This window comes from Colobus angolensis, unplaced genomic scaffold, assembly GCF_000951035.1.
Source record: "Colobus angolensis palliatus isolate OR3802 unplaced genomic scaffold, Cang.pa_1.0 Scaffold13, whole genome shotgun sequence".
In the NCBI taxonomy this organism is placed as follows: Eukaryota; Metazoa; Chordata; class Mammalia; order Primates; family Cercopithecidae; genus Colobus; species Colobus angolensis.
Genome location: NW_012114252.1, coordinates 10,386,756 through 10,406,209, shown reverse-complemented (window position 1 = coordinate 10,406,209; position 19,454 = coordinate 10,386,756). Strand labels below are relative to the sequence as shown.

Below are 19,454 nucleotides of genomic sequence, written 5' to 3'. Positions count from 1 at the left end.
CCACTAAAAAAAAAAAAAAAAAAAAAAAAAAAAAGGGAAATATGATATGATTTCAATACTTTGTAGCATTTCATTACTTTGTTTTAAATGTTTAAAATTTCACAATTTTGTGTTAATCCATCCAATCTTAAAGTCATCATTGGCAGACTCAGCTTTCCTAAGAACTGGACTTTTAAAAGTCAAAATTATGGCCGATCTTTCTGAAAACGTTAAATGAACAGGGAAATAAAGGGAAAAGTGCAATTACTAAGAATCTCAAAAATAGAGTTATGTCCCTTTATCTTTCATTTTCACTATAAACCTCTCGGCTCTGATTTTTGTGTTCCTGCTCATAAATCCAGAGGGAATGCTGTGGGTGGTGGGCTGGATGGGTGTGGGAGGATACACTGTCGTCTAATAGGGGAATCAACCCTTTCAGTTGACAAAGACAGCAACCACATCTTTAGATGGTTTATTCGATCTGCGTGAAAGAGTGGCAGTGGGATTTCTGGCACTTGAATAAGCGGAAACAATATTTTTGGCTAGAGAAACTTCTCCTGAGTTCTCTCAGGGAGCCTTCTAGAAGGCCATCTGGACCAAGCAGTATTTCTTTTGTAAAACCCTGCATTTGGAAACAGAAATGAAAGGTGTGCGAGCGGCAATCAGACACCTATGAAAATGATCTGCTTTTAATATTTTGGGAGGAGGGATGTATTACTGTTTGTAAAGTTTCTAGATGAAGAGACTTACATAAGGAAGAAAACTCTTACTTTCCTTTTTCTTTCTTTATTAAGAGATACGTTTCCAGTTTATATTCCAGTAGAAGATGTGCTTATTAATGTGAACTTATCAGCTTGCACTGTTTTTCTTTCCGGAGTGAAATGAGAATGTTGGTTATCTGTGATATTTACAGTTGTTAGGTCAGGGAGTGATCTTGTTTTTGACATTTGTGATTGTTAATTGAACCTAGAATTTAAAGATGAACACTTCCCCTTCCTCAGGCTTTAGCCAACTTGTGAGGCTATAACAAAGGAGAAATATTGAAAAAGCTAAACAAAATCCTTCCAAAACCAAACAAAGCACGTACATCCATTAAATGAATCAAAGAGAATGTTTGGAAAACTGAAAATGAAGCAAAGCCGTATTTGTAGCCAGATACTTCAAAATATGAATATTCTAGCAAAGTATCTTTAAAAATTTGACACACATAACATATTGTGCTATTCCTTCACATTTTGCTGTTAGAGTCTCCATTTGGAAAGAAATGGTAAATTCCTATATTAAGATTTCCTGTGATTAGTGACTGTTTTAAAAAAGCAACTGACTGTTTCATTTAGCTGTCATTTTTGCCTAAGAAGTGATGAATATGGAAAGATTAAAAACTTTAGCACTAAGTTCATAATATAGATTTGAGGAAATATATGTTATCATACATACTTGAATGTTTATATGTTGTATAAACATGTATGCTATATGTATTTGTTTATATAAAATTATTTCTATTGATATCAATTAACATTAGATGATTATTTGCTTCAGATGTTTTCAAGTATCCAATTTTTATACTATACAAAATTCTTTATTGATAAAAAAGAATTACTGAAATCATATTACTTAATAAGCATATTAAATTCATTTTGAATGAATAATTTTCCAATATTAATGGAATCACCATTATTATAAAAAAGACATAAAAATGAAATTAACTTTTAAGAAAATCCTTCATAACTTTAAAACAAATCATGTGGAAATGATTTATCCTGGCTAAAGCATTTTACCAAATAATTTGAAACTAAAACAGTTAATGGTATGCAGGTTGTATCTCAAAATACATTTTTCGGGAAGGATGGAAGAAAGTCAGTTTGATTAGTATTGTGGATGGAGACCTTACAGCTGATGTTGGCTAAATTAAAGACATTTTAGTTTCTGGGAATTAACACAGGAGCAGAGATTACTTGGAATGTCTAAACTTTTTCCAGCAGATGTTAATAAGATAAGAAAACCTAGAATCCCCAGTGTCAGTCTCTAGCCCTAACTCTGATTACTGTCACTGGACTACTGTGCCAGGCAAAATTTTTTAGCCTGAAAATACCTTTCTGTTTCCTGAAACAAAGCAGCCACAAGAATCACTGCCTGCCAAACAGGGACAGATGATATGAGCTGATTGTTATTTGTTTTAATGTGAAGTGATTTGTCAACCAACATTATACTAAGGATATCAAACTATTTCCTTAGGACTTTTAATTAAAATAAACATCCCCCAAATTCTGTGATACCAAAGTCTGATCCCCAATAATTTATCTGCTCATGGTCTAAGTAGTTCCATGAATTTTGCCATATGGAGAGGACAGGAAGAAAAGGTAGAGCTTTTATGTTTGAATAATAGTAATGATTATTACTGTAGAGAACACAAATGGCTCAGCACTAACTGTGAACTTCAGCTATACCTTTGGTGTTTGGGCAGGATATAATTTAAGATGAGAGCAGGAAGAAGTAGAGAAAAGCAAAGATACATAATTTTTCCTTCTTGGGTCATTTCTACATAAAAGCATTACTTGAATGAAATTTTCATCAGAGGGAGGAAAAAGGTCTTTTGGAAATTTATGACTGTCACACTGGGACACAAACCACCAGTTTCCTATCTTTGAGAGAGTCATCTGCGCTTTGGACAAAATATCTGAGGGTTCATGTGTTCATCAGTGATTCACATTTGACATAAAACAGACTAGATGTTTGTTGGAAGCAACACTTTATACAATTGTGCAACCCATTTACACCAAATCTTTACAAACAGAACCCACATTATTTAAACCCCAAGATCCCCTCAAGATCCAGAGTCACCTACCTGCAGATCCAATTTCTATGACTGGCCAGTTTATAGGCAAAGTGAAAGAAACATGCTAACTGGATAAAATAACCATATGTCCCTACTGGAAGCCCCATTACTTGAATCATTTCAACCTTGCTGGACAAAACACCAGGAGAATTTGCTGTAGGAAACAAACCTCCACAAATGGGGCAGGGAAGAAATTACCTAATAGTTAGCGTCCCCTCTGCTCTAATCTCTATGGTTCTGTGTTAAGAAAAGCCATCCTGCCACACTGTTGTGAGAGCTTATGCCCCAACAAGAGGGCATTTCTTATTAAAAAAAAGTCCAGAATTGAACATTTAAGTTGCCATCATCAAAAGGTATGGCAACTTTGGGAGCATTTTCCCAAGAGACAACACTTTTCAAGATACAATGGAAAAGGGTCATTTTCCTCATTCAAAAACGTAAATGCTAAGAAAAACACGTGTTTCTGGTTTGACTTCTGTTTGTTGGCTACTGAAATTCAGGGTAACCTCTCCCACACCCCTGTCTGCTTACAATGCCAACTGGCCTCCTTTGATGCTACCCAGTGTGAAACCCAGCTGGGATGGGTCATAGACACAGTGCTGGTCCAGACTGGAACTCTGCTCTCTCCTTTCAATGGTTTACATGCTGCCCCAGTTTCCTATTTCACCAGGAAGTGTTTATGTCCTCAGCTGGCACAAGGCTCATAGCAGAGGTACAGAGCATTCAGTGTGGGTGTGCGTGGGCAGGTATGTGAGAGAAGGGGGTGGATGGAATTATTTGCACATGTGCATGGGAGTCCATGGCTCTTCATTCTAGGTGAATATCTAGATTTATTCATGGGAATCTTGATTTGGGGTTAAGACACAAAAATGGACATTAAACACAAGGTCAACTTAAAATACTGTTTCTATGAAGTGCATTACTTTTCTGATGGCCACTGTTGGTGGGAAATGGAAGGATGCTATTTATCATGAAATTGGTATAAGTCCAAATTGGATATTTCCAATGTAACATATTCTGCTTTTGGATATTAAGTGTGAGTTTGTGCAAAGATGAGCCTGCTGGTGTGTGTGTGTCTATGTGTGCCTGGGCTGAACATGGACTTCCTTAGGGAATGACCCATTTAATATTGTTACCCACTTTGGCAAGTCCTGGGATTTTCAAGTGTCCTTGCCGCCAGTGAAAAGTGCAAGGGACATGTCTCACATGGATGTCACAGGTTCAGGTTCACCACTGAAAACCAGTTTTTCTTTTTTCTTTCTTTTTCTTTTTTTGCAGGGGGGAATGTTTAATATTCAGAACTGTAATACATTTTCAATATTCTTTCTCCTAAGTAATTTTGCATTGTAGGTATCAAAACTTTACTCCTCCTGGAAGTCACAAGGCTGAGTTTAGAGATTACCTCTAGGATAGATTTATAAACGTAACTTTCCCTCCTATCCTCTTAAAAAGAGGCAAACGGTATTATTGCAAATAACCTTTAAGATAATTAACTGACAATGCTGCAACTAGCATAAAATCTTCCTTCAGGCGACACCTAATTTAAGTGTTACTGGCACAAAGTGGAGACAGATTGTGCATTACCACTGCAATATTTACATAGCAGAAACCCACAGAGCAGGAAACGCGAGGCTCAATGATGCACTAAATTAGGAACAACCGTACTCCAGTGTTAATTTGCTTTCCATTCCATCCAAATCTCAGGTCCAGAAATTGGTACAAACACATATACAACCTCCCACTCTCAAATGACTAAACCGGAGGAGATTTCTGTACTTTTTTCCCCCCAAATTAAAATAACTTGAAATTTATTTCTTTCCTCCACAAGAACCATTTAGTCAAACTGCGTTTATTTCATTACAACTTGTTCTCACTTTGATCTAAGATTATTTTCATATGAATGTTGCATAGAAGTCTGTAGAGAAAAACTAAACAGACTTCTATTTTCTCTAAGGCTGCCAATATATTTTATGAAAAGAATAAAATGAGAGACTTGAGAGCCAGTTAGTGAAATATTTAGGAACATGGGCAGGGCAAATCTACCTCAAGCAATTTTCTCACTGGTGAATGTTGTTCCCTCCCTTTCCCCCCTCCCCAGATACAATGAGTTTTCTTAAACCATTCACACAACATATTTGTTTCATTCTTCCCGACAATATTTTCAACACTACTTTCAGCCAAGGCATTAACAAAACATTTACCTTTCCTAATTGTTGATGTTCTTTAAAGGCAGCAATCAGTTCTTCAGCCCACTTAATTTTTTCAGGGGAAGGAGAAAACTGCTCCTGGACCACGGCAATTTGGTTAGGGTGAATCACCTGCTTACCTACAAGAAGATTAATAACGTCGGAACCACGAAACAACGAACAGATGTTCAAACAAAATGTTTCTATCGCGTGAGGTTCCTGAAGGCCTCATAGACTGTATGTTAAATAACTAATTTAAAACTTTTTATTGAGAAAACAAAACAAAACAAAACCTGCAATCAGACAGGCTTTTCCAGAATACCACAGAAGCAAAACTACAACAATGGAAGTAATTGTGTTTCCGATCCTATAGAAATGCCACTTTAGGGCAGATAATCTCTTATTTTTAGTTACAGGTGGGCTGACTAGGCAGCTTGTTGAATAACTGCTTTGGCTGGGACTTTAAAGGATAATGTCTGCAAATTGGAGGGATTATTTTTAGTTGAAGTAGAAAAAATTAAATGAGAATTCTCTCAAATTTTATAAGGTGTCTTTTGCTTTCTTTGTAGAATTATACCTCTTTCCAAGATTTCTCTTAGAAATGGTCTGCTGGTTTTCATAAAGCTTACAGATGCAGGCATTACAACTATATTATTGTCAAATACAGTCTTACAATAGTATATTTAATTTTTTTTCTTTTAGACGAACATAGTTTATGTGTCATTTCTAACCCCCAATAGAAAATTGGATTTGAATGAAAATACTTTATTCAGTATGGTAAAATAGAAGGCAGAGTTGAACACTGCAGCCTCTGGATTACTCCATTTAAAAATTTAAAAATAGATACTTAAAGTTTCTCTGTCCAAAAATATACCCAGATTTTCCCTTTTGGCTTATAGAATCAAGACTGGGTATTTCCCTCTTTATAGCTCCCTACATATCCCAGAAGAAATCTTATCTCTGTAGAAATACCTTCCAAAAAGATTTATGATTCTTTTTATAGTTGAAAGATTTTAAATGAAAACATCATACAAAGATAAGAGCCATAGGATTTTGTGAAATAATGCAGTCGCTAAAAAAACAATTTAACAATCAGGGAAGTGTGGAATCCAATCAGATCATTAATAAAATGCAACATCATTTAATGTTATAATCATGATGAGATTATATTGTGCTACGTGATAAAGTTATGAACATAATTGGCTCTTTAAAAATAATGTACACTTAATGAACATTTACTCTGCTAAATATATTTGTCGGTACGGTACATCAATTTGCTTTGCTTTTGAAATAGTTATTTTAACATTTAGACAGTACGAATTATATCCTTGATGTTTTATATCCTTGCTGTCAGTTCATATTACTTGTCATTATTCTGTTAGAATGAAAAAAGGAATGATGCTTGTAAAAACACATTTTTAGTGTTTCATGTAAAAGAGTTTAAGTGGATAAATATAATAATATCTTTTCTTTCCATTGGCATAATTAAAACATCCTCACATTGCTATTCCATTATTCTCTGTCAGCATACTAATAAAATGTTAAACACTTTTATAAATAAAGATTCTTTAAATTACCTGAGGAATAATTTCTGGGAACGAATAACATGAGGGATGACAAGAGGGCTTTTTTCAGTAGTAGGTATTGAGATTATATTTAAGTAATCTAATAGTTGTTAGGATATTGTTAATAAAGGATGTCAGTTCTGGTAGTCATTTCCTACTAATTGTTAGCCCTGAATTTCATAATTTATGTACCTAATTTACACCAATGTGTAAAAAGCCAGATTTCATGGGAACTTCTTGGTACACGCACTATAATTTGAGGAGCAAAACACAAACTACTTAAAGTACTGTGAAATCACTGCTAGCTCTCCATCCTCCGGTGCCTATGTTTTGGCAATGAGGCTAATTTAAGATCCATGTTAGGTTTTAGAAATGTGTGGGCACTCATATATGAAGTTCTCTTTCGTCACATCTTAGATATTCTAACAACTGTATAGCAGACTTTAATGCCAAGTGGGAACCAGGCAAATATTTTATACAGAAGAGTTGTTATTGACAAGTTACTGAGAGGGTGCAAAACTGGAAGACATTAAAATTTATGACCATGAAATCCTTTTTACAGTACCGCTTGATATATCGTGCTTTAAATCAATACCTGTCAAGTCTTTTAGGTAACTGTATGATGGTGTCATTTTTGTCTTCTACAATAGACTGCAAAAAAGAAGAAAACCTATAGTGTTTCATATTTATAATCTTTCTTCTCAGCATGTAGCACTGGAGTAACTGTAATGACGAAGTCAGCTATTAAAGCTTTATTCTAAGATTTAATTTTGGTTTCTTTTTTATAAAAAAATTCCTAAAGTTAATGGCCATTTATACAGCCAATGCGTTGATTTAAAATCAGTCGACATGGACTGTGACTCTGGGAAATGACCGCAGAAAAGAAACCACAGCTGACTTTTAAAAACTACAACTCATTAAAAATATATATCATTTTTAAAAGTACAGGAAATCCTTATAGCACAGACTTAGTCTTCCTTACCAGTGTTATGGATAACACAATACTTTCCTTGGATTTTAAACCTTTCAACCACCTGCTTCAGATAAGACATGTCCTCCTTCCTCCATCCCTCCCTCTCTCCTCCCCGCTTTTCCTTTCCTTTTTTTCTTTCCTTCTTTTCCTTCTCCTTGTGCAAAGCCCAAGGTATGTCAATCAAATGCCAAACAACTAGGACAAACAGATCCTGAGTGGTCTAAAATACTCATTAAAAAACATTTATATTTAAAAACGACTACAAATAATCTCCTGTCTTATGATCAGATTGATTACCTCTTATTGGTATGCAGAAATATAATTGGGACAACAAAGACTTTCTCTCTAAAAATTGCAAACTGCCTACGAAGTGTGGCTCCCTAGTTATGGCCTGGTTCCCTTGAATATATAATGGGCACTGTGCCCTCTGTGCCTTCCCATTATCCTCGCTTCCCCCCTTTATTTTTAGTGATTTAATACTCCCCGTCGTGGAGAAACAATAGTGCCAGGTCCATAAGCTCCTCGTGCTGAGTTGGGCACAGTCTAGAAATTTAAACCTGATTTGAAATAGCCTGTCTTCTGCGATTGAATTAGGGGCCAAGTTAATTCAGTCCTGTATCTTGGAGACACTCTCCAGCTCCCGGAGAAGTTCTGGAGCAGACATTTACCCCAGAGGAGGCAGAGGAAACTCAGATTCTGCTGAGTGATCGTGGAGGGGTCAGTGTCAATGCAGTGCTTTCTCTTTTCTATTGAATTAGTTCCCATTTTGGAGCAACATCTGGCTGCCTGGCAGCCAGTGCCATACATTGCAGGCCAACAACATCAGGGTCTATTAGATAAATTTCATGGAGTTTTTCTCCAACTTTTTCATTTGGGTCACATCCTAACCAGTCGTTGGAAAGAGGCAGGAACAAGCACAATCACATGGATGTGGCAGAGGACTCCTTTCTTCCTCAGTCACTATGAAATGCAGGGAGAATTCGTTTATTAATAGTTCAGATAATTGAAGAATATTTCCCTATATGGGATCACACTTATTTAAACATTTGGGGGGATCATATTTATTTTAGCTCTTTGTGTAAAAAACACAAGAACAAACTCAGAGCTTTATTTAATTCGAATATAACACTAAAATAGCTTCTTAGGTCATTCAATTTTATTTTGGACTAAATCATCATCTATTAACGTATTTTTTACATTTAAGCCTGCTTTATGAAACGTTTCTTTCAGTAACCGCTACCTAGATACAATTCAAAAACAGTTTTAACGGGAATATCGGGATGCTTGTCTCTTTTCCTTATTATTCGGGTGCCTTTCTGATATTCATATTCTTAGAACTTTCAACAGAACAGGTAAGAGTGAAGGAGCGCACTGTGTTTTTCCCATGGTTGTCAGTTTGTGTGTGTGCAACTTCATGTGGATGTTTATGGGTAGACTCCTATTGTGGTTTTTCGAAAAATAGATCTCTGTTGTAAAAACACAATTTTCAGTTGCTCCCCTGGCTCATGGGGACCTGAGTGACCAGGCACACCAATCAACAGATAGCCGCCTGTGCCCCAGACTGGACTGCAAGGGGCCGGCTGAGCCTAGTGCCAGCCTATGCCCGTAGGTGTCGCCAGGTAAACGGACACTTACTGGGAGATGGGAGAGAGAGGAGGGGCTTGGAGTGGCAGAAGAACAAACAACTAGTTATGAGTAAAAAACAAAACAAAACAAAAACCAAAGATAATATCACCAACATTTTTTCAGAAATGAATTAAATTTTGGATATTCTAGGAGATTTTTCTTCTATCTATCAGCCAAAATTCTTATGGCGATTCACTCAAAAACACTCTTTTAACAGCCTCATCCCTCCCTACAGGTCAGCCAAGAGCACAACAAAATGATTAAGAGGATAGAGGGAAAAAAAAAGCAACTAATATCGAGAGGAAATAAAATGAGTGATTTGTTGACTTGCAGGGCCCAAGAAAACCATGACAGTGTGTGTGGCAAGTTCTTCCCCTGTGTGGCTTGTTCATATTTCAAATAGCGGAATAAGATATCTGATGAGATTAGAAGTGTTTTCGGGTCAAGTTTCTATTTTTCTGGAATGCTTGCTAATTTAGACACTGCTTTCTAAGACAGGAATCATACCAGTGAAGCCCATCGCAGCTCCTTCTCGTGACTGTCTAAGAAGCCCAGCTCCATCTCGAAAGTCAATGTACACCAGATCTATGGCTTGGAGACCAAAGGCTTTCGCTATGACAACAATCTTTTGCCGGGCGTAGAGAATATCCAGGGTTTCTTTACTACTTGTTGCACCTGAAAATGGGATGTTAACAGAAAAAGGAGGCTTTAACTTTGGAAACCGCACCCAGATATTTATTATAAAACCTCAGTTTGTACAGATATCTATACCTCCCTGGGAATTGCTCCTCTGCAAAATAATTATTCAAATATAAATGAAGACAGGGATATGTGGAGGCCAAGTTAAATCTCATATGTGTCTGTTTAACTGACAAGGCATCTTTCAATAGAACTACTTCTACCTGCATTAAGAGAAGGCCCCTTCTCCATTCTGGGAGGCTGGGTCAGGGTCACAAGGGATTCCTGATATATTTTTTTCCTTCTTATCATTGCTTGAAAAGTGCCAGTCCAAAGACAGCACCACAAAAGGTGGCCCAGCAGCTATGCAGGGCAATGGTTCGTGTTTCACAGCAAGCACAGAACTGTGTGTGCTGTGGTTGCCATGCCCTGTCCAAACTGAAGTTCTGAGCCAAATGCTTCAGCTTCAGGGTCTGTCTGGATGCAGAACTTGGGGAGACGGCAGGGCACTTGTTTTGAGAGGGCTGGAAAGCGTCGATATGCCTTCTGTAGCCCGCTGAACCACTGGATACACAAGTCTCCTGGAAAGACTCGTATTCAAATAAATTCAGTGTATTCACCCTGAGGGGAGGGAAGTGTCCCTGTTTATATTTGGAGTATGCCACTCCCTGCTCAGGGAAAGTGCCTGTCTTCAGGTCACTGGGGCTGGTTTCTGTGGCCTCGGCCTCTTTTCTAAATGCTTCACGGTCTCCAGTCACACACGCAGACCCCTCAAGTGCAGCGCACGAGGGATGGTGAGAATCAGTGAAAATCAGAACATTTAATACTAAGAGTTCGGAAACATATTGTAAGAAAAATTTAAGATCCATTTAAAATAATATTTATATACCGCATATTCTGCAGAAAACAATTCATTAAGGCAAATGTGAAATCGCCTTAAATTTGCATTAGAAATCTAGACAGCCCACGGATGGATGTGAAAACAAAATACTGAAGCAATGGTGAGGCCGTTCACATAATATATTTATTAGGAGCAAAGGAGATGCCATCTATTCTTGAGCATGCCTGGGGCTGCAGCAGGCTTTCTATTGCTCGTGTCTTCTGTAAATGAACAGAAGTAATCATGTAGTGTTCTAGAAGCAGGGCAGCTATGGGGACCTCTAAATTATCAGGAAGTAGTGTCCATTCCATTGTCATGAAAAACCATTGTCACGGTTGGCAAATATACATTGTTATGTAAATGTCCATTCTTGGGGGCAAAGAAAAAATATATACACACATATACACACACACAGAAAAAGAGAGAGAGAGAGGTCTTTGACACCTATGCTGGCTCGAAAGTCTTCTCCTCCAAAAACGACTGCATCTAGAAAGAGACCTACTTGAGGCCCGATCTTTAGGGTTTCTTCACACACTGCCTGTAAAAGAGCAGAACAGAACCAAGTCTCACGGAAACGCGTGCGTCAGAGGGAAGAGGCACGGTGCCTTTCAGTAACAGGACGACCTGACTCTTAACACAGTTTGGCTGAAGGCAGTCCTAAAAACGCAGCCCAAATTTACCCCTTTCAAAAGGTATTTAATATTATCCAAGATAAGTATATTGCATATATTTGCTTTGTTTAATGGATTATATTAATACAGTTATAATGTCCAAATTGTAGTTCATTTCATTTTTGGAGAAACTTTGAGTTAACTCATTTTGCTTGCGCTATAGGTTATTTATATCTTTCCAGAATTTGTTTTTGCTTTAAGAGACGCTCATAAAACCACAGGGGAGAAGGAAGGAATTTTAAAATCAAACTAATTGAATTATTTGCATTAGGATCAAGCACATGGTCTCAGGATTAAAGACAGTACAAAAACCTGCAACTCCAGAGGGGAAAATAAAAATGCAACAAGTCATCCAAGATGTGTTCATAAAGCAACTTCGACATTTATATATGAAAGTCAAGGCAAATACCATTTGTCATAGACATAACCATGAATCTTGAAAGGTGGAGATATAACCTGCTAATATATGTGGGTGGGAAAGAAACGAGGAACCGGTGGAGACACTGTTGATTAATTTCAGACATTCTAAGTGCTTCTAAGTACATTATGGAATAAAATAGCGAAGCAGTGCTTAAAAATTAAATCACTGGATGAATCTGGTTGCATCTAAGGGTTATGCTTTTGATTATATTCTCAGGATTCTGGGGCTGGCTGGAAGAATTTATGGTTAGTTGTGTAAACAAGCAGCTCACAGGACAAGTCTTGACGCAGCTCCCCAAACATTTGCACTCGACCCCCTTCCACACATCCCAAGGCCTCAAAGTTGCCGCTCACACATTCTCTCTCCAGTATAGTTCGAGTATGTTTTTTTCTGTTGTTTTTAGTTATTTCTTTGCTCCTGCCTTCTGTAGGGGCTGGGGTGGGGGGTGGGAGTCTAGGAACTCTGAAAGGGGGTGCTAGATTGATGTTTGCAGGTCAGGTGGAATGAGAGGCATATTTTGGAAAATAATATAAATGCCCCCTGATAAACGAGAAAAAACGAGCTAGCTCTGAATTTGTTAAGGCAGGTAGTTTAGTGCAACCACACAGCGGTTGAAAACACTTGGCTCAGCTAATATTCCTGCATGTATATTAGAAGTTATTCGATGTTCTAATGTGGCAAATTGAAAAAATGTACTGCAAATTATTTGTGTGCATGAACTTACAAATAATAATCTTCTCTGCTAGCCATTACTGATAATGTTGCTACAGAGAGGGCAGAAAATTTCCCAATGAAAAGACAATTGATAGAAAAGAACATTTCAAAGTTAATTCATAAGGGTGACAAAATAAATTTTCATGTACATTTAGTCTATAAATGCAATAATTCAAGGCATATAATTACACAGTGATTAATTAAAATTGTTACTAGGAATATATAAATGCTTCATTTAAATATTTTGGACTGGGAAGCTTTTCCTTTTTTCTACTTAACTGATTTCATTGTTTTCTAAGATGCTGGTAACTTGGTTTTCGGACTATTACAGATAACAAATGGTGTTCAACGTTTCCTTTGCTTATAAATCTTTCTAGAAACACATTTTAAGAAGATGTTAAAATTGAAAGCAAAAGTTCTCTTTAGGTGATAAACAAAATGCTAACTTATTAACCATATTATGGCTTTCTTACCTTAAAATTGAGCAAACCCATTGCAGTTTCCACAAAAGGGATTAAATTCATTGGTTGTTCAAGTTTTCGGCCTTTTAAGTGGAATGAAAATTTGTCTGCAAACTAAAATCAGAAGTGTCATAGGTGATTAGTGGGGAAAAAATGTACAATCACGGAAATGTAGACACAGAAGTAGTATTTAAGTCTTTGACCTGAGGAAGTAATATCCAAGCCCCTTTCGTCCACACAAAAGAATTTTTTTAAAAAAGAAGAAGACCAAAGAAAAAGGTAATGAAGTTCCCACCAAACTAAATAGTAAAATCCCAAGGATTACAATTTTTTTCTCCCAAAGGAGCACCTTGAGGCCTAGGAGTGAGAACTGGAAGGAGAGAGTATAAACGCTTTCCCTGAAAACGTATTTACTGAAGGCCTGTTGCCCTCGCTTCGTTAAATGCAAATGGTAGGCCCTTAAAACAATGAAGTCTTCCTCTACCTGCCATTCTGCTTTTGTTTCGTGCCCAGCACTGACATCAGTGTAACTGTTCAGCAGCCTTCTACGTGGAGTCCATATTATTCATTATAGCACCATTACCCTTTGTTCAGAAGGTTTTTCTTCATAATTTTTTAGCTTACCTAGGAAGACCTTAAAAAGGAAGTTTAATTCTTTGAAGACCAAAGCTCGCCAATTTTTTCCATGAGACCAGTTCACAGCTAGCTCTGTGCTGCCAGTGGGGTAGCCCAAATTCCAAAATCTATCATCTGGAAACATACAAAAGCTCTTGCCCAGATTCCTCCCCCGCTTCAAAAGAGGGAAAAACACACTCTAAATTGTAAATCTATAATGCCTATCTAGATCTAATAAGATGTGGGGAGATAGAAAAGAAATACAGGTATGATAAAGATATTTTTGTAAATAAAGATGAAAACATATATATCCATTTTAAATTTAAGAAATATTCAGCCATTAATAGATATCAAAGGAAAAGGGAATTTTAATCATCTCTCCATTCAGTCTCAGTTGGGTAAATCATATCTAAGAGATTTGCATAAATATAAACCATCAAAGACTTTTCATCTTCAAAGGGGGTTTCAAGACCCTATAAGCTTTGTACTGTAATCATCACAGGTCACCACCCTGCAGGAATAAGGCTGCTATGGCAACATAAAAAAACTAATGCTTAAGGCTTAGCATAATATTCTGACTAATAGAAAGGAAACTCATTTGAAAAGCTGGCAGCCTATTTACCAGAAGCGGGATTAGAGGTGTTATTTCCCCTTCTAGCTGCCCCCTCCTTGCCGGTGCACCACCCCCCTAAAAAATCTAATCACTGGGATCTTTAAAAAGCTTTTGAGCAATTTGCAGTAACTTTACAATTAGGCTAAAATAAATCACAGCTTTCAGTAATGCAGAATTATTCCCAGTTGCTCCCACTGCCCCCCCTTCAAAGGACATCATCATCACCTCCTTAGTAACTTTTCAAGGGAAGGAATAACTCAACCAAAATAGCAAGAAGGAGCAGAGGGCGACAATTTAAGGGGATAAAATGTATAGTATTTGATGTAGATGAAAATAAAACATAATTCATTTCTCATTTATGCTAGAAAGTGGTAGCACAGTATTAGTGGTTTTGGTGTTAAAAATGTAGTAGGGATTTTTTTTTTCATTAAAAAAAGAAAACTTGTGAAGTGACTTGCCCCATTCTTTGTGATGACAGTTATAACTACAAAAATCATGGACTTTAAAACCAAGTCAACGCTTTACAATATATTCCCTGTTCCTAGTGAGAACATCACTAATGCCTTTTGTTTTTAAGCCAATAGGGGCATTTAAAAATTAAATATTCTGGCCCATCCTCCTCCTCCTCCTCCTCCCGCTCTTTCTTAAAAAATTGCATTAAGTACTAACACAAAAGGTAACTAGTGGAGAAGTTTCAATTAATTTTTTCAAAAGGAGACGATTAAATGTTTCCGGCCTGGTAAAGTGTTCATTTCAGTGAGGTGGAGGGGACTGGGGTAGGGGGAGGAGAAAAAGGGGGAGAAATCACAAAGAGATTGGGGAGGAGATGAAGTAGCAGGGCTCAGCAATTCTTTCAATTCCAGTGCACACCCAATAGTGTGTTGGAAGAATGCACACTGTTCGGGATTTGTGGGAGAATTGTCCCATGACAAAGGAGGCAGGGTTACGCTTGTTATAGTCCAATAAGCCGTGCCAGTCAAACAAGAACCCACACTAGCGACAAAAGGCGAGCAAGAGATTCTCACACAAAAGAAAACAAGTAAGCCCATCTTTCAGTTGTGCATCAGGCTCTGGGTTTTATGCTTCACATAAATACAAACGGAGAGGAAAAAATAAACAGCCAAAAGGACTTCTGTTAACTAGAAGTCCTATTTAAATTTCTGTATGTGTCTCACTTCCAAGGATTTAAAACAGCGAACAGAAGCCATAGCTGAAGGCTGGCTGGGTCTCCCCCTCCCCCATCTGAAATTAAGGGTAATAACTGTGATAAATAGGCATTAACTATGAAACCAAAAGGGAACAGTGACTTCAGAGTCCATTTCAATCAACTTAAGACATATCTGAATGGGCTCAGGGCCCTCCAGGATATTAACATACTCTAACTAGTATCTCCCAGCTTCTGAGGGTAACCCTGGAGAGAAGAACTCCAGCTTAGTCAACAAATACTGGTCCTTGAATACGTGTCTTCGGGAAGGATCCAACACAGCTGTCCAAAAGAAACTGTATAGCAGCAGCTACATATGTAATTTTAAATTTTCTTGTAGCTACATTAAGAGGGTAAACTGAAACAGGTGAATTTAATTTTAATAGTGTCTTGCATTCAACCCAACAGATCCCAAATGTTATTTCAATGTGTAATCAATATAAAAATTACGGAGATAGTTTACATTCTCTTTTTGTCCTCTCGGTGAGTCCCAAGTCTTCAAAATCGAGTGTGTATTTTGCACTTCCAGCACATCTCAATTTGTGCTGGCCACATTTCAATGCTCAGAAGCCACATGTCATAGTGGCCGTGGCGCTGGGCAGCGCAGACCTGACACACTGGGTGCATTCAGCAGGTGAGCAGTTTCATAGGTGCTATGACAACTCAGGGTATTGCTGTGGTGGCAGCCACAGCCTCAGAAGTAATACTAGATGTGGCTTCCACGAAACCACCACTGACCACGCGCCCCGACCACAAATGCTTCCAGTTTTCACACCTCACAGGCCCCAGAGTGACACATTCTCTGCCCCAGAATGACACAGTGAAATGTTATTTTATTCAGTGGAGATCTGCAGAAGAATAGCGACCCTCAAATAAAATCTAGCCCCTCCACCCTTTGTCAATTAAAACAATCATAGTGTAATTAGGCCCATTTCAAAAGTTTTCTTAAGTAATTTGACATGCCAACCACTTTACATTTCAGGTTTTTATTGGCTGAAAAGTCTGTCATGAAACACAAACACACCTGTCAGCAATTTAAAAAGGATGCACTAGAGAACTGCTCAGGAAATAATATCAGTGCTAATTAAAACCACTAGTTAAAAGCTTCCTGTTCATTCCTCCAGTTGCCCTAAAGAGTGACCTTTTCCTCCCCTTCTTTGGGTTCATTTTTTCATATGCAGCAAATGTGCCCTCCCTGCCTGGGATGATTTCAGATGAATCTCAGTAAGGGCCACTTACGTCACTGCTCTTCCAGGTGGAGGCCTTGGCTTTAGGGCCGGGCAGGGTGGAGGAAGGGATGAGATTCTCGGGCAACCTAGTTTCCAGGGATTACTCTAGGAGGACTACTGAGGAGGTTGTTCTGGCCAAATCACACATCCTATTAGGAAGCGAAGCATCATTTCAAAAGTGCATTTGGGCAAAGGCGAGTTTTCCTTGTGTGAAAGAAGCAGATTCTTGCGCTTACTGCTTTTTCTCAAATCCTTTCCTCTCTGCTCTGTGCGTGCATTTTCCAAACCTGTGGCACCCAGATCCCTTCTTCTTGCTGCTCCTCCTTAGCTGCTTTTGAGTCTTTTTGAGACGGAGTCTCACTCTGTGGCCCAGGCTGGAGTGTAGTGGCGCCATCTCGGCTCACTGCAAGCTCCGCCTCCTGGGTTCCCACCATTCTCATGCCTCAGCCTCCCGAGTAGCTGGGACTACAGGCGCCCGCCACCACGCCCAGCTAATTTTTTGTGTTTTTAGTAGAGACGGGGTTTCACCGTGTTAGCCAGTATGGCCTCGATCTCCTGACCTCGTGATCCGCCCGCCTCGGCCTCCCAAAGTGCTGGGATTACAGGCGTCAGCCACCGCGCCTGGCCTCTCCTGAGTCTTAAAGCAAAGCATTAGCTACTCACCCACTGGATTTCTTCAGGACTTTCCACCTTTGGTAGCATCAGGCTGGAAGGAAGGACCCGGGATTGCAAAAGGGTCTCTAGGTCTTCTTCCGCCAGACCGCTGGAAACTGAGTTGACTCTCACACATTTTTCAGTAGGGCCCAGATCAAAGTCTTCAAGAGTTTTTACAATTCTCAGTCGAGCTTCATTCTGTAAGTGTCAATAAAAAGTTTGTTGTTATTTTTATCATTGAGGGGAGCACCATCAAATCGTTTATGAAACTGTTACGTGGATTCAGAGTCTGAACACCATTACTCTATCTACACATTTCCTGTCCACCAAACAAGTAATATTTGAAAGAAGTCATCCAGTCTGAAAGGTGAGCAGTTGATTTCTAGGCTTCATTCGCCATAGCTGTAACATAGCCGAGACGCACTGCAGTGCCATAGTGGGAGTGTCGTCTTTCTCATTAGCGTTGCTTCCCAATTGGAAGGGGAAAATAGTTAATGGGTAATTTTTCACTGATTGAGCATTAACTAAGTGCTAAGCATGGTTCTATGTTCTTTACCTGCACTTTCTCATTTAATAAACATAAGAAATTGGCTAACATCTAGATTGTGGCCATCTCGTCTGTCAGCTTCTTCACATTAGGGAAAAAATAAGGATTTTTCTTTTTCCACATGCATCATGCTTTTTTTTACTCACTATTTTATTGCAACTGAGTTGAATCTTGACATTCAATTAAGAAGATGCTCACAGGAATCTGACAATGCATACTACAAAAAAAGCTCCCACTTCTTCAGGTGGAAGGCAAGGAATCCCTTCATGAAGGGCTTGACAAATACATTTTTTTCTTTGACTTGACAGGCTCTGCTCCACAGTTCAGAAAAGCTGAAAGGCTGAAAGTCTGCTTCAGTATTTGAACTGTCTCCAGAAAAACTATATGAAACCAAGTATGTTATTTATTGGTTTCAGCTTGGGGGTGATGAAGGTGGGCTGGGGGAGAGAAAGAAGTGCATGGAAAGGGTGAGGGCTGGAGTCAAGAGAAAGAAAGCACTTGGGGTCATTACTTCCTGCCAATTTCAGTTTCAAAAGCAAACTCCTCCAACTTGCCAACAGCCCTCAACAAATTCTCATTGTCAGAATGAACACTTATCAAAAGTAGTTTCATTTGGGAAGGGTTTTTATGATACTAATAAAACTTTAAAGCTTCTCACTGCTGATGAATGTAGTTTAAAAAAAAGTCTCAACAATACATAGTCATTTGAAAAGCAATACTGATCTAGAAAAATAACAAACCAAAGTAGAGACAAAAAAGAATCATTTAAGCCAATATTGAGTTTAAGTCCAAGCAACAAGACAACTCAGGACAGTAGATTTAAACCAGACAGATGTGGGTGTATGAGCGGGGAGGAGCAAGGAAGTCTTCCAAATGTGGTCTGAGTTAAACAATGTGAGGAAACGGTAGCTTAGAGTTGTCAGGTCAGATGGAAAGAGTACCTAAGACAGTTTAGGACCGCTCTGTGAAGTCCTGATTTACCGAGCTTCAGCTGCCAATAATTAGGCCAAGCTTAGACAAAAGCAACAGAGAGCTCAGACTACCTAAAGTCAGAGATGATGCAGCCAACAATGGCTTGGTTCCACATCATACCTTTGTTTTATTCCATAGATATAAAACTCGCCCACTTGCTCTACCATGCGCTCTTTTTTTTTTCTTTTTTTTTGAGATAGAGTCTCACTCTGTCACCCAGGCTGGAGTGCAGTGGCGTGATCTCGGCTCACTGCAATCTCTGCCTCTGGAGTTCAAGTGATTCTCCTGCCTCAGCCTCCCGAGTAGCTGAGCCTACAGGCACCCACCACCACACTCAGCTAAGTTTTGTATCTTTAGTAGAGATGAGGTTTCACTGTGTTGGCCAGGTTGACCTCGAATTCCTGATCTGAGGTGATCCACCCTCCTTGGCCTCCCAAAGTGCTGGGATTACAGGTGTGAGCCATGGCGCCCGGCCCTAAATACGAAAATCTTGAAGGTGAAGGGCAGAAGTTAGCTCAATATCTTGGCTCTAAAGCTGTCTAGAGCTGCTGGGAGAAATACTTGAGTTCTGGCCCAGCACGGTGGCTCACACCTGTAATCCCAGCACTTTGGGAGGCTGAGGGGATGGAT

General features: G+C 38.7%; 1 protein-coding gene across 1 annotated transcript in view; it reads right to left on the bottom strand.

Moving 5' to 3' along the window:
- The window catches only part of CLYBL (citrate lyase beta like), a 325,078-nt gene that overhangs the window by 17,024 nt on the left and 288,600 nt on the right, over nt 1-19,454 (bottom strand). Inside the window, exons 3-7 of the mRNA XM_011933831.1 lie at nt 17,315-17,503; nt 13,003-13,104; nt 11,168-11,261; nt 9,673-9,840; nt 5,017-5,141 (exon numbers count right to left, since the gene is read on the bottom strand). Coding sequence (XP_011789221.1) covers nt 5,017-5,141; nt 9,673-9,840; nt 11,168-11,261; nt 13,003-13,104; nt 17,315-17,503 — 678 coding nt within the window. The remainder of the gene's footprint in view (nt 1-5,016; nt 5,142-9,672; nt 9,841-11,167; nt 11,262-13,002; nt 13,105-17,314; nt 17,504-19,454) is intronic.